This window comes from Tigriopus californicus, chromosome 2 (assembly GCF_007210705.1).
Source record: "Tigriopus californicus strain San Diego chromosome 2, Tcal_SD_v2.1, whole genome shotgun sequence".
Lineage (NCBI taxonomy): Eukaryota > Metazoa > Arthropoda > Copepoda > Harpacticoida > Harpacticidae > Tigriopus > Tigriopus californicus.
Window position 1 is genome coordinate 13,630,827 of NC_081441.1, and position 15,061 is coordinate 13,645,887.

The 15,061-nt window shown below is 41.7% G+C and overlaps 3 protein-coding genes across 5 annotated transcripts in view; 2 read left to right on the forward strand and 1 right to left on the reverse strand.

The window, feature by feature from the left end:
* The window catches only part of LOC131892477 (ras-related protein Rab-32B-like), a 17,190-nt gene extending 6,085 nt beyond the window's left edge, over positions 1 to 11,105 (forward strand). For both annotated transcript variants that reach the window (XM_059242335.1, XM_059242336.1), the window contains one exon: positions 10,818 to 11,105. In XM_059242335.1, coding sequence (XP_059098318.1) covers positions 10,818 to 11,105 — 288 coding nt within the window. The remainder of the gene's footprint in view (positions 1 to 10,817) is intronic.
* A 3-nt stretch (positions 11,106 to 11,108) lies between these two features.
* On the forward strand, positions 11,109 to 13,300 carry LOC131892403 (serine/threonine-protein kinase Nek8-like). Of its 2 annotated transcripts, none has more exons than XM_059242264.1 (2): positions 11,109 to 12,375; positions 12,430 to 13,300. In XM_059242264.1, the coding sequence occupies exons 1-2, from the start codon at positions 11,109 to 11,111 to the stop codon at positions 13,125 to 13,127; spliced, it is 1,965 nt and encodes a 654-aa protein (XP_059098247.1). In that variant the 3' UTR covers positions 13,128 to 13,300. The 2 variants fall into 2 exon arrangements, with proteins under 2 accessions (XP_059098247.1, XP_059098254.1); XM_059242271.1 differs by having other exon boundaries at positions 11,109 to 12,405; positions 12,740 to 12,926.
* A 227-nt stretch (positions 13,301 to 13,527) lies between these two features.
* On the reverse strand, positions 13,528 to 14,940 carry LOC131893352 (zinc finger protein 425-like). Its single transcript, XM_059243349.1, has one exon. The coding sequence runs from the start codon at positions 14,938 to 14,940 to the stop codon at positions 13,528 to 13,530; it is 1,413 nt and encodes a 470-aa protein (XP_059099332.1).
* Positions 14,941 to 15,061: the final 121 nt, after the last annotated feature.

The window sequence follows — 15,061 nt, forward strand, 5'->3', positions numbered from 1 at the left end:
ATTGCCGAGTTGTTGTGTTTCGTTTTTAAATAGTTTGATTGGAGATCCTTTTTTTTACTTGCTCCGGTATTGCAGTTTTATCATGCTCTTTGTCAGCTAAAGATTGCCACGAATGGTTTTGATATTTTGAAATTACGGGGTGCACCTAAACAATGGTTCAAAACCCGAATCCGTTCAAACATGCTATAAACCAATTGCGAAGAAGTTCTGAAATACCTTTTTGGGGCTTTGTTCATTCTCTCTTTCCCGTTGGAAGGAATAGTCCTTGAGTGCCTTCTCAAGCAAAAACTCAGTTTATAATTTAGCTTATATTCTTTTGTACATGATTATTGACTCCATCGTTGATTTGTAGCAATGATACTACATCTGCGCTAAACAAAGAGGCCACTCATTTGGCCCTCTTCACTTCCTGCAACAATATCTTTTGCGGCATGTACAGAACGTTCTAAGTGCGAATCGGTTGCAATCGTTTTTCCTGCCGGGTCTGCCATTTTGCGGGCAAACTTTTTAATTCAGCACTAAAAAGATAATATCCTATTCAAAAAAAGCTAGGATGACTAAGCACCACTCCCGAGCTCTTAAAAGCGATCCCCATGCGAGCGGAGAGTGGAAAATGTGCCTGTTAGATCTAGTTTCAGATCATTTGATGCTTTAGAGAATTGGACGCGCAAGAATATATAATATTCATGTGAAATGGGGCTCCAACAAATGCATATTGCCGTATATTTTGGGGCTCTTTGTGTGGAAATATTGTTTGGAGGATCAAAGGAAAATGGACAAAGGTCGCGCCAGACTTCAAAAGGGAGCAAAAACTTGGCAGGAATTTGGCCCATAATAGCAGAGAAGCAGACGACCGACTGCAAAAAGGCCGAGGAACATATTGAAAACTTTGCAACTTGAAGCATTAGAATGATCATGACTTTAGTCAGACAAAGCTACTCGTTGGAAATTAAAAGCGACCTTGAGAGAACCATACTCAAAAAGCTTTCCTCAGCTCTTTGCAATTTAAGATAAAGCCACCTTAGCCTCAAAGCCTCTTCTCTTCTCAGAACTGAGATGAAATTTGATGTGCTCCCATGCCCGAGAACCCTCAACTTTAAATCTTTTCTCACCGAAATCCCTGAAGATCCGAACAAAGGCCTTACTGCACTGCACTGCACTCTAAAGGACCAGCTAATTTAAATTTTCAAATTTGTTCCGTTTTACTCCCAAGGGTTGTATTGCGTTCCATACGAGGAGGATTACTGTGCCCTGTTGGCCTTTTCCGTGCCTTGACCATCGTGCTCATGTCTGGAAAATTGCCATGCGGTGTTGGTGCCTTCGCCATGGCTCGTGAAGATAAGTTTGTTGCGTTCCATAGCCCGAAAGATGAAGAGCTCAATGGACAACTATGATCCGGTCAAAAACCAAGGCGTCACTAAGGGTAAGTGACTCAAGTAGTAAGAAGTATCTTTTGAAATAAAGAATTGGGAATCTTTGCTTGGGATGCCATGTGAACGTTTGTTAGTATGAGGTGCCAAAGTCTAATGGCATTCTGGTTAAGACCCTGAGTGATGATCATTCTGGCATTCACGAGCGTAGTGAGGCGTTGTTCCGTTCAGACAAGTGTGGCTTGGCATCTTGGAAGTGATGAATCCCATGCTCCATCAATAATATTCTCATTAGAGCGAGAGGAGCATGCAAAGGACATTTGTTTGGAAGGCCATAAATTGGGTGCTGTCGTCAAGGAGAAGAACGAAACGAACAAAAGTGAATCAGCTTGTTTTCTGTCTTGCCCATGGGGGACCCAGATTTAGGGCCTTCACTTGCCTCCTTTGTCACCAGAGAATCTTATGCAAATCTAGCTGAGTTGAATGGAGCGTTGAAGACTTGAAATGCAATCACGCTTTGCACGCACGCAATGCATGCATTATGAAATTGGAACAATATTCTGTGGTGAAAGATTGAGATGCCTCCCAACCGTACAGTACTTGGCTAGAGAAGCCCAAGTGATAAGAGTGAACCATATTCTTCGTGTTCATTTGCATCTACCGGACAATATGATTTCACGTATGGCATGAAGTGAAGGAGCCAAATATTTGCGCGTCGATTCTGTTCAAATTGAGGGAACCGGCAGCTCTTACCGTTCTACCTATTTTTCAATTTCAGTTTTGGACATTCTGCAAACGGATTTCAAGTGCTGCGGAGTGGAATTCCGGGGGATTGCGGCCATGACTCCGTGGAGTCGGAAGAATCCACAATCTGATGAACTGCCCAATTTCGTTGTTGTCAAGCCTTGCCTCTGAAGTCGCCATATTGTCGAGTCTTCATCCCGCGAATTGTACAAGAATTGGCTGCATCGTGGCCTTGGAGCAAAGTTCGACAAAAAATGCAGGGGCCTTGGGAGCCGTGGCCTGTATTCTGCGCATAGGGGCACATCCTCTTGGTTGATCGCGGCCATCAAAACTGATTGAAACAGTTCAAGACCCAAGGCTTGTCCTCCATTCTTATTAAAGATGAGGCGGACGACTTCACAAATGCCATGACGTCCACGTGCCCACAGGAGCTATTCCTTTGCAGTGCTTTCAAACTGAATTTAACTCGCCTAGAAATGAATAATAAATGAGTATGTCATCAGCTCTAAGGGTTTGAAACCCACGTCAAAAGGGATGTGGTTTAGCTTTTAATCGGTTTTAGTGGTGCTTTTTTCTGGAGGATCTCGCATCGCCCAAAATTAACGCCTCTGATTCATGAGATTAAAGCACTCGTGGTGGACGGTGGATAACAGAATGGAGATCATTTGTCCAGCAAAAAAAAAAAATAACAGATAGGTTCTTGAGTCAGCTTTTGAAATGTGTTTTTTTGGCCAAGAAAACCCGTCGTAACAAATGACCGAAATATCTTTTCTCTTGGGAGGAATGGGGAATTTGGCAAACGGGCTCGATGATGAATGATACAAATGATCTATCCAATTCTCGAATCCATTCGACGAGCGCGACAAGTCGATTTCCGATCATTCCCAATTGCTCTGTTCGAAATCTAGTCGAGGTCTTTCTGGCTAGAAGTTAGGTCCATTCCATGTGCACTACTTACATTTATACCTGCTTGATAGGAACTCGTAATCCCATTCAAAGGCCATCATACACGAACTTTCTTACTGGGTTTGAAGATTCCCATGGAACCACAAAGTAAAGGACCAGGATTCGCGGGGATTCCAAGGCTGCTGTATCGAAGCGTTTACAATCACAAAAGATCTTGAGAATTGAGTTTTCGAACACTTGAGCTCAAAAGCTCGCGTATGTATAACCTCTTCTGCGCCTTGAAAATTAATCATTTCGTGAAGTTGAGCCCAATCTCTAGCCCCAACAACCTTGTTCCCAAAACTGCCTGTTGAGCTTCAACAATTCACCTTGATGTTGGGTTCGACTTCCGAGCAAGCGTCTGCCCCAGTCAATTAATTATTCATTCTTTGGGCCCCCAAACCAACGTGCCTTTCTTGTGCTCACCCTGAGACTAACTCCAGCAAGAGGGGTCACGAATTCCAAGACCGGATTAAAGGTCCCACACTCAGTGTTCATTAGGCATCGGCACGACAGGACCAAGAGGGCCAACAAAATGAAACTTCGGACGAGATTTATTCGGAATTCATTAAAGCAGGAAATCTTCTGAAGCTGGTAATCCTGGTGATCTTGGAAGTTGGGAAGATTCACTCATTATGCGATACGATACACTTCATATCAAATTGAATCCATTGCACTACAAGGTCTCGATCGACACAGCCTTTCAAGGTGAGAACGAGGTGCGAACTGGATGGCCGCTGTTGGTGAAGTATTCAAACTTTGGATGTGGCTCTGCCACTGAAAGATACGGAGGCCTGACCCGGACCATTCTATAAGTATTGCCCACGCGAGCGTTGATGTGTTGATCTTTTCCAAGGCCAGAACGTTCGAGAACGCCCTAAGCTGGCTGAGTGACAAATGTTTCCAAAAAACCCAGGGAAAAAAAGTTTGGGTTTCCGATTTGGCTCGGGAAAACAAAAAAAAATTTTTTCGCAGTACTTTTTTAGAGGAACAGGTGCAGCTTTGCAACCAAACAAACAAACCAGATTAAGTGGACTTTTATAGACTACAAATAGATTGTTAGTCCTTGCTTTCTCTTTTCAACGACTACAATAATTCACATTGAGAGAGGACAAAAGAAGCGTCAGCTATTGATAAGGAATTTGTGTGAAAGATATAATAGGCTATGAACAAAGACGTCAAATTGCAAAAGAAAGCCCCACTCCACATCATGGAGTTTATCATGTCAGCCATATTAAGAGAAACAGGACGAATGAAAAGAACCTTTAGGAGCAGGACCTTTTTACGGCAAGATCACTATTTCCATAGGGTGGTGTAATTGCTTATCAAAATCTTGCAGTGTTTGAAATCAAAAAAGTAAGCCAGGTCGTTTGTAAAAAAACGCTGGCTTGGCCTTGAAGCCATCGCAGGAACTTTTTCTATTGTTTTCATTTAGCGGTTATGAAGGACAAAATTGGTTCAAAAAGAACGACTCATTAATTTTCGCTGTTGGTACTGAAATCATCTGGAGGATGTCTCCAAAACGTGCAAGTATAATTATCCTCCCTTGTTTTCAAGTTGTCTGCATCCATTTTGCACATTTTGCACTTCCTGACATGTTATCAGATTTCCGCTTTGTGTGTTTTCCTCATATTCAAAATGGTTAAAAATTAAAAGGTTGTTTTTTCTTCAATGCTTTCATTTGGTGTGGATTTTGTCCTTGGGTCGATTGGCTAGACTATTTTGGCTTTTAGCAAAACCTTTCATGACGGACGTTCATTTAATATTTTGCTACAATAATTTGCTGCGAATACTTTACCTTTGTCTTCTGGTTACTCGCTGTTTATTGGCCAACTATAGCTTGACATTCGGTTCCTCTTATTTCTAGGGTGTTTTAATTCCTTAATTTTTAGGACAAAAAAGATATTGAAAATTAATTGGGACGGAAACACTGTTGGCTCAAAAGAAACTTATTTAATATCTAATGTGGTTCTCCCCCTGTGAATTTGCCGCCTGCTATACTGTACATGCATTTGAAAATAAGTCTTCCTATGATTATTTTAATTTGAATAGTGGCCCTTTTTTCAATGATACATTCGACTTATTGGCTTTTGTCTCTACTACTTTCATAGCAATTTATGAATTTGAATTGCATTTTTTGGAGCCGCACTAGTAAATACGCTGCGTTTCAGGGTTCGATACAAAAATATTTATGGCAACAAAAACATGCGCGTGATAACCGGAGCATCGAGTTATTTGCAGATCAATCCAAGGACACTAAAGCAAGGAAACGCCACCTTTTTTGTGATCCACCAAACCTTTCCCGCAATAAGAGCCTTAAACTTTGCGCCTGAAATTTTTTGAATGTCCGTGTATTTGGCGTAATTATCTGAAAAAATATGTGGACTAATTATCATTTCGTTAACCATTGATGTATGTGCTTGCTTAAAACCACCAGCATTTCAGATAAACTAAAAATTGACTTTAAACCATGTCTTAAATTACAACAACTGAAAAGTGCTAATTAGGTTTTCTTGATAAAACAGAGTTTTGCTCCCTCCAAACACATCAATAAATTCTTTATCTTTTGCCAAAAATATTTTTTTGTTAGAAAATTCTTGTTTCAGACACATCTTGACCAAATTTCAAGTAATTTTTGACGCATTTGTTATGATCTATGGTTCTCACCTAGGAATTGCGCCCTCAATCCAAACAGTAGACATTAACTGTAGCTACTGAGCTACATATTGTTCTTTAAAACTTACCGGCGTGCGGCGCATATAGGGTGCGTGATGCTTCTTGCCGGCAATACTAAAAAATGTTTTGTCATTGGTGTTGAACGGATTCATTTCATTTTGGTTTATGAGTTAGCTAACACTTACACCTACAAGTGTGCCGCGAAGTTACAGCGCGTGTACGACACGAGACGGAGTAACACGTTGGCCCACTCGTTAGACCATGCTCTAGCTTACTTGCGTGCTGCTGAAGACGGAGCTGTACAAGCTGAACGCAAGGTCGGCAGAAGAATTTAATAAAATAAAAAATTGTAGAGCGTGGTTTGATTTATAATTTGCACTACTTTTTATTGTTTGTGTGACGCATTATCACAGATTCGCGAAAAAATCGGAAAATTTCAAGATCTCATCCTTCTTTCTCCACCCGGTCCTTGCCCTTGGCCTGCCAGCTTGGGAGCGTAGTCAGTTGTCCCACAGGCCTGGTAAGCCTTCCAGGCCTTGTAAGACGGAGTTCTTGTGGACGCCCATGTCCCCTAGCAATGGCCGCCTGGCTCTCCCAGCCAAGGATCCGCGTGACAAAGATTTGACGGCAACCTGTTCGGCGACATGTTTGCGGCGAAGTGTTTGTTATTACGCAAAATTTGACTTTCCGAAAGTTTCAGACAATTGCTTTTGGGAAACCTCCTCAAAAAAAGTTTTGAGTCTCACGACCTTCATTAGCCTAAATAGGAATATTTTACATTTGCATCACACCTACATGCGCCGGCACCGGTAATTTGGATGCTTCATAATCATGAAATAATAATTTTAAGAGATATGGAACCGTTTTATTTGACTATTTTGGTATTTTGGATGCTTTTGCAAGAAAAAACAATTTTATCGGAGTCCAAAGTGCAAATTGAGATCTAGTCTACTGTACTTTGATATTTCTTTGTGCCCCTTAAATAATGCCTGCCTTTTATGCAAAACTTCCTAATAAGTAGAAATTTTAAACTCTACAAAAAGATAACTCATTCATTTCTCACCAATGCCGCCTGATGTTTTTTGTCAAATGTGTGCGGTTTAGACAAAATTATCAATTGTCCATCCCAAGATATTCTAATATGTTAACATTTATGTACATGCACTTTTATAGCTTATTCTAAACCTTTTTTTATATTTTGTCAGTGTTACATTACCCATCATTTAATAAAATGACTCTTGATGATTTTTCTATCTATGTGTGTTTTTGAGCCAATTTTAATACAATATTTCACCAATTTCAATCAAAAAACAATTTGATTGTTTTTTGATTAATTTTGATGTTCATTATTCTTCTGACTTTCAAGAATAATTTAGAAATATTTAGTATATGGACGGAGTTGTATATCAAGGAGATCATTATTTAATTAAAAACACCTTAATGTACTATGCAGTACGGATAAATCTTGTTTTATTCATACTGGAGTTAATGTCTTGATTCAACGCAATGGCCTAAGTTGGCGGTCAGGGAAAGCCGTGTCGTTTCCTTCTCTAGAGTTCCTGATCAATCAAAGGGCAGCGAGGAAATGGAAGACTCAAAATAAGGTAGTGGCGGTTTTTATTCTAACACTCAATCCAACCGGGCAAACTTAGATCCAGTTTTTTGCTCAATCGTTGTTTTGTTTCGCTTGAATTCTCAATTTCAGGTGATTGAAAGTCAAAAAAAGAAGAAAAAAGACCGAACTCTAATAGACTGAAAAGTTAAAGAGGGACGTGGGAGACACTCACATTCCTGCATTACGATCTAATAGCGAGATTATCTCAACTAATGATACATATTGTAGGCCAACCTCACATGATTGTATATTGTTGAAAACACTACGTTTATGGTAGATTATTGACATAACATTGGAATGGGGAAAGTTTAAGATGATAAAAAAAGCACAAATTATTCATTATTCCCATAGGAGAACATGATTAAATTTGCCTTTCAAAAAGTGTACATACATGCGCAGAAAAAGAGAAGGTACTATTGCTGGAGTGAGTCCGGTCTTGTCTTTTACTCAAGTTTGGAGGCATTGGCTCTTTTTTTTATCTTTAAAAGGAATTTTTCATTTTTTTTCTTAAAATTTCGTCAGAAACGGGCTATACTCCGTCATGAATTGACCATGTAAGAAAAACAGCCCTTGAATGATGATTTGATTAGTCTTGCTTAGCTTGGTAAACGTAAGATGAGTCTTTTTTTGTTCATCTTCTGGAATAGAGTCCATACTCGGGCGAGTCCGGCAAAAACTCAGAAACTCAAAGGACTCTTCACAGCACTATGAAGCACACATGGAAGAAAAATACTCAGTGGCAAATAGAATCAACCAAGAATTGGAAATCTTTCCTGGAATCACGATCAGGTACCAAATCAGAGCTAGCTCTTACTTGAATTCTTCTCTAAGGCCTCTACCGAAGACAACAGATGCTGGAGTGTCACCAATTTCTACAATCTAGACACTTAAACCCTCAGGTTAATCTTAGAGACTTTCTAGCGCCTTAAGAGGAAAGATTTATTGGAACCTTAGATCTAGCTTGTCTCCTAAAGCAACAGTACTATTTACCGAGAAGTAGTGAAGTGGAACAAGCCTCCTTAAGACGAGAATGCCAATAACTCAACCTTCAGAGGCTGTGCAATTGGGTCCCGATTTCCGTAGCTCGTTTGGGAGTAAAACAAAACCTTCAAGTCTGTTCATTTGTTGAGCTGAAATGACCTCTTCTGTCAAGGATCCACTTTGATGAAGTGGTATCTGGTTTTGGTCCAGAGATTCATTAGAGAGTGGTTGATGATAAGAGTTTCAAACAACATTACGACAGTTAAATATCTGGAGTTCCAGTTTGAAATAAAACCGTTGCCATGAACTTGATAGTTGAATTTGTGCGAGCAAAATTAAATCCTGATACGTGACCCAATAAAACATTTGTTCATGATTATGATTCTACATTTTGGTCCTGATAGCTGATTCCTTGGCCTTGCTTAGCTTTTGCGGTCAAGGTTTCTTGATGGTCCCATTTCCGTTCAAGCGAAAAGATTTTTGCAGGCTTGGTCAACATGCTAAAATATAAGCTAGAGCCGGGAAGGCCGACACTCACTCACAACACGAAATTTTCCCACCAGTCCCTGATCTTTCAGCTCAAAGTACTTCTTGAAAAATGGAACCACTTTCCTTTTCCCAGGGGAGAAAAAAGCTGACCAATACATATGTTTTATGTGATGTGCGGCCATAGTACGGAACTAAACAAAGTCAGATGAGCACTATTTCCAAATGCAAGTGTCGACTCACTTTAAAAGTTTGGTTTAATCCTGGGCCCATCGGATTAGAGCTCTAAAAAGAGAGAAATGGCAATTCAGATATTTTTTTCTTTCATCAAGCTAGTTCCAGAGTATTAAGTGATCTGCTTTTATGAACAATAACATATTTTATTCTAAAAGTGTACTTGCGAATTCAGGGAGTCAGCGGACTAATGACTGGATCGTTTGCTTTGGCTAAAGCCGGCCAATAGGGGTGGGCTTGTGTTCAGCAGAAAGTATTGCTAGATTTGTGGGAGTGACACAACTTTCCACAGAGCTTTATCTCGGATTCGCATTTTGGATAGAGGTCGAGCTGGTCTGATACAAGTCAAACTCAAAATGTGAAATGTTAACTTGAGGATGCTTCATTAGGATCAACCTGATAGATTTTCATTCATAAGTGTTAATTTATAAGCTCCATCAAATAGATGGGGCATAAGTAATGGCTACTATGTTGTTAATGTAAAGTACACAGAGTGAAGGAGCTAGTCTACGACTCGTTCGAATGAGTCGGAACAAAATTACATTAAACAACATTACAACAATTTTCGGAAAAGGAACTGTAAAAAGACCTTTGGTTCGATTCCATTAAACACTCCACTAGGAGATAATGGAGGGAAATATACTGAGCAGGTCTCACTTATATAAGATTTAGGTGTAGTCCTCCAAGATAATGGAAAGTTCGTTGAGCATGTCCAGTTGAAAGTTGGTAAAGCTTTTCAAACTCCTACCAGGAAAGCATATAATTTGACAATTTCTAACCCTGCTTTTCCTTTACGACCTTTCGTGTTATTGTAGCATGCCTTCAGCAATCAGTAACAATAATTTTATAGGCAAAACGGCATTCTTCTTTGATGCAACTATGAAGTACTGTTCCTCTCTGTTATATCAGAGATTTTAAATTTTTGCGAAAAAATGGCCGTGAAATATTGGCAATTTAGAATTTTGGAATAGAAGCTAGTACTCACACCTGCACTTTTACGAGGAATGCAAGTTTCTACTCATTTTTACCAAAGGCACGGAAGGTGAAATCTGCTCAATTTATCAAGGAACTCCTGAAGATCTACTTATGTCTTATCAAAATCCAGATCTCGCCTAATCTAGCCAGCCACATCTATCAACTGTAGTTCGTTGGTGAATCAAATATCATATCAATAAAAAAAATAACTGGGATTTTGAATATATTCTTCTAATTTTCAGTCGCATTTTGCGGAATACTACAGTGGTGAATCTAAATTAGCCGTAAGTTAGCCGTTAATAAACCCACAAGAAAGGAAAACTAAATTGATTCGATGGACAGTTTCTACACTAAATGGGATTATTACTCCTGAAAAGACCTGGATGAAACACATACTGTACAGGGAGAGACACATTACACCTCTTTCATTCTAAGTGCTTTCTCTTACATATGAAAAAAAAATTATTCGCTCTCTCGTAAATGATGGTGGGATGGTAAACTTCACTTCACTTTGTCAAATCAACATGACTAGTTGTTAGGAATGTTATCCTTCTATGATCAATATTTCAGAGTAATTGAGGAAGAAGGTGAATTTTCGTTTTCAGAACCCTTAAAACAAAACATTGGCATTGGTTTTCCAACAAGCAAAATTATTGCCCTATCATGAAATATAATCTAGGTGAACAAATAACGCCACAAGCAATTTGATTACTGCTTCATTAACCCTAATGGAGAGATGCATTCATGAGATTTGACTTAATCTGATCAAATGCTTTCTCTCTTGATTGCAGCAAGGAAGCACCTCGAATGGGTCTTTGGACGAGGCAAATCGAGCCATGCCCATCATTTTGTTGGCCAACAAAAGTGATCTCCCGGAGTTGAAGGTGCCCAGACAGAAATACAGCTCCTATGTTCAAGAAAATGGATTATTAACTTGGATGGAGACTTCTGCCAGAGATGGGAGCAATTTCAGTCTAGCCGTCAGACGTTTGGTGGAGTACATCCTAGACACAGATCCCACAGTGAAGCAAGCCAAGGCCAACGAAAAGTTCTGGGGCTCTCAAATTGGGACACGATAAGTCATGGACAATTATCAAAGAATAAGGGTAGTGGGACGGGGTGCATTTGGAACGGTGTATTTGTGTAAACGACTTATCGATGGAAAGGCCGTGATTATCAAGGAAATACCTGTCGAGGGTATGACCAAGAATGACCGCTTGGCCACCATGAACGAGGTCCGAATCCTGGCTCTTTTGGACCATCCGAACATTATTGAATATTATGAGAACTTCATTCAAGATCAAGCCATGATGATTGTCATGGAGTTTGCAGCGGGCGGAACGCTCCATGACCTCATTGAGAAGCAAGCCAACGCGGAGGAATACATGGAAGAGGCCGAGATCGCCCATTTGTTTGCCCAAATCATCATGCCCATGAAAATGGTCCACTGTCGGCAGATCCTTCACCGCGATCTTAAAACGCAAAATATCTTTCTGACCAAAACGATGGACCACATCAAAATCGGCGACTTTGGCATCAGCAAGATATTGACTTCAAAAAGTAAGGCCTTCACCGTGGTGGGCACGCCTTGCTACATTTCACCCGAACTTTGTGAAGGGAAAGCCTACAACCAGAAGAGCGACGTCTGGGCTCTGGGTTGCATCTTGTACGAAATGTGTACGTTAAAGCGCGCTTTCGAAGCGCCAACCCTGCCTGCGTTGGTCTTAAAAATAATGCGCGGCAAATTCAATCCCATTCCAAGCCATTACTCTACTAGTTTGAGGGACTTCTTGGGCTCACTATTGGCCGTGGACCCCATTCAGCGTCCAACCCTTGGTATGCTGATGGCTCACCCATGGTTGGCCCCGACGCTTTACCGTATTCCCACATCTTTGGGAGCTTTGCCGTGTACTGCAAGACCACCGAGACCCCTGTCCATGACCAAACCGGACGATTTCGTGATCTCTCCACACATCTTGTCGCCTTTACTTCACAAGAGGAGTACCTCACCTTTCTCCAGAGAACCCAAGAAGTATGTGGCAATCTACTCTCAAATGTGGAACGCCCATGGACAACTGTCTGGAGAGGACCAGGTGATGTCATATGTTGTTCAGAGCTCCTCTGAAACTGATGATGATGGTGCTGAAGTACGGCAACGTGGAGACTATGATTTGGCACAGAGAGGCATCCTTCAAAGAGTGGAGGTGATCCAGATTTTGGCACTATCCCAATCGAGGGTTCTTAGTGTTACCTCGGAAGGTCAAGTGCTCGATTGGAGAGCACACAAGGATCCTCGTCATATATCAAGAAGTCCGATCAACCGGATGGTCTTTCTGGAAGGGCTTAACGGTATTCACATTCGTCAAGTGGCTGGGGCGGGTACGTTCATCTGCCTTATTTCAGACCGAGGGATTCTCTTCACGGTGGGTAAAGGTGCATCCGGTTGTTTGGGACATGGCGACCTTGAGGACGTGATCCGACCGAAAATCGTGGAAGCTCTCCTGGGCGACGAAGTGTTGTCCATCGCCTGTTTGAGCCACAAAATTGCCATTCAAACGTCTGAAAGAGAGATCTTTCTCTGGGGTCATGATCTGAGTCTGATTCCCCAGAGGATGAAAATCAACTCTGATATTCCATTAGGAGATCTAGCCTTGGGTCTAGGGACTAATTTGATTTGCTACGGCCAAAATAATGCTCTACTTCTCTCCCACAGAGGCTCGAGTCTTCTCCCGAACCAATACCAAGTGAGAGGAGAGGAAATGAAGGCCATTAAGTTCTGGGGAGATCACTTGGTCCTTCTAAAATCGAATGGAAATGTGTCGATATTTCACGCGGACAAGGAACATCCTCTCAGATTGGGTGGTGTCGCCATCGAGAGAATCGATGGCCATGCACAAAGCCCCATGACGTGTTTGCTTCTACCACAAGAACACAAGGACTTCATTCTAGCACTTCAAAAATCGGAACCTCGCCCACGTGAGGGCGGCGATGAGTTTCGGGTCACCAAATTGAAGCTATGCGACATTTTCAAAGCGGGTCCCAGCAACGTTAAACTCTTCTCGGTCTCGCCCAATGACTCAGTGGCCTGGCTTTGTGATTGAGCGAAAAAAAGATCTAGGACTAGTGTGACATTCATAGGAGTATAAATACAAAGTGATATGAAGATTGTTAGAGAACATCAGACCCATAACGAGATCGATGGCGCTTCATGCATTTGCTTAGGAACACCTCACGTCTGCCAGAAAATCAGTCAAGATTATAAAAAATGCAAAAGATGAAGAAAGCCATTCTGCTTATTCTCAAAGTTAGAGACAAAAATATGTTATGACTGTTCTTACTGTAGCACCACTGCTAAGATCTTTTTCGTTAAGACGTAATGAGCGACTTGAAAGCGACAAAATCATATCCTTAAAAATTTAATGAGTCCAAAAATATATGGGCATTACTTTGACAAGGCAATTTGAAGAGAGCGGACGAATCTTATTCGGCTATCAATGATCACTATTGCGTATCAAACACCTCCAGTTTTCTATGGGTGGTGTATTGTTCCTTGATGTCTTTGTGAGCCACATAAATGTGTCTTTGAACACGTTTCTTGGTTTGAAAGGTCTTGCTACATGCTGGACAATAGAACATCTCGGATTTATCGTGCATGCCCAAGATGTGTTCCCTAAGGTGGCCTCTGGTGAGGAATGACTTTGAGCACTGATCACAATGAAACCATCTGGTGCTTTTATCTTCATTTCCCTGGCCGTGCACTCGGGCCAAGTGACTTTGAAGAGTGTCATACACGCGAAAGCCTTTGCCACACAAAGGGCAATCATAGGGGGAGATGTTCAGATGTCGCCGAAGGTGTTTCATGTAGATACACATGTGTTTAAAACTATCTCCACACATGCAACACACCAATTTGGCGAACTTGTCTTTCGGATCCGCCTGGTTCACGTGCTGAAACACCTCGGCTTCCAGTTTGAACATGATGTTGTGAATGGGGCACATGATCTTACCCTTATGGATCACCGAATGAGCCAGCATGTCCTCTTCACGCTTGAAATCCATGGGACACTCTTCACACTCCACTCTAAGCGGGTTTGTAGACTTTTTGGACACCCTCGAACCACCCGTTCCTTGGCGTTGGGATTGAAGATTTTTGTTCTTGGGAGGTCGTCCTCGTTTGCGCTTGCCTTGAGCTGATGTCTCAGAAGAAGATTCCTCTAACCATTCGCCACCATCTGATGCCGCTTTGGTTTGAGTTTTCGATTTCCGACCTATGACTTTAAGGACTTTCTCTTCCTTGGGTTTATTGTGGGACGTATTCAGATGGTGTTTGAGCAGTCTGGCGGTTCCGGCGATTAGACCGCAAGTATCGCACATGTAACCAGGCTTGGAGGTGGACGTATTCGCAGGGCAAAGGGCCAAATGCTCGTTGTGATCTTCTCTGGAGTCGCTTTTGACGCCACAAAAGTCGCACGTGAATAAGTCGGGATCAACTCGGGACCGAACCTTGTACTCCTCAGGGCTTAGTCCCTTCAGGGTGAAATCGTTCACACTCTCGTCCCAATGGAACTTGTTCACGTGATTCTTTAGATATCGCGGGGCGTGTTTCTGGTGTGCAAACAAGATCGTACAACAATGTGGACACTTAAATGCCAATTCTTCGTCGGGAATTGAAAGTGTCGCCTTATTTTGCAAATACGATTTATACATGGCCTCACAACTCAGGCAGTTTTCATGGAGGGTAAAATTCATATCCATCTCCGTACTAGCGTGCTCCCGATCCACGTGGCGTTGCAAATGCGCTTCGGAGGTGCACGTCACCGGGCAAAAAGTGCAATAGTAGTCTCGCGTTTTTTGAAGCTTTTCCGCTCCATGACGATGGAGATGTTCTTTTAGAAACTGTGGTTCTACGAACATTTTGCCGCAAATATGGCAAAATAAGCCCGGGGAGTGGGAGCAGAAATTCTTGGTGCATGTGAAGAGATGTTTGTTGAAGGCGGAAGCCGAACTTTGAGGTTCGCGACAGAACTCGCACGAG

What these genes read in the sequence shown, in the direction of transcription:
- LOC131892403 (XM_059242264.1), top strand. Translation starts at nt 11,109, where the DNA reads ATGGACAATTATCAAAGAATAAGGGTAGTGGGACGGGGTGCATTTGGA. An exon ending in CTTTCTGGAAGGGCTTAACG is followed by an intron (nt 12,376 to 12,429) that starts GTATTCACATTC and finishes GCCTTATTTCAG; the next exon opens with ACCGAGGGATTCTCTTCACG.
- LOC131893352 (XM_059243349.1), bottom strand. Translation starts at nt 14,940, where the DNA reads ATGTTCGTAGAACCACAGTTTCTAAAAGAACATCTCCATCGTCATGGA.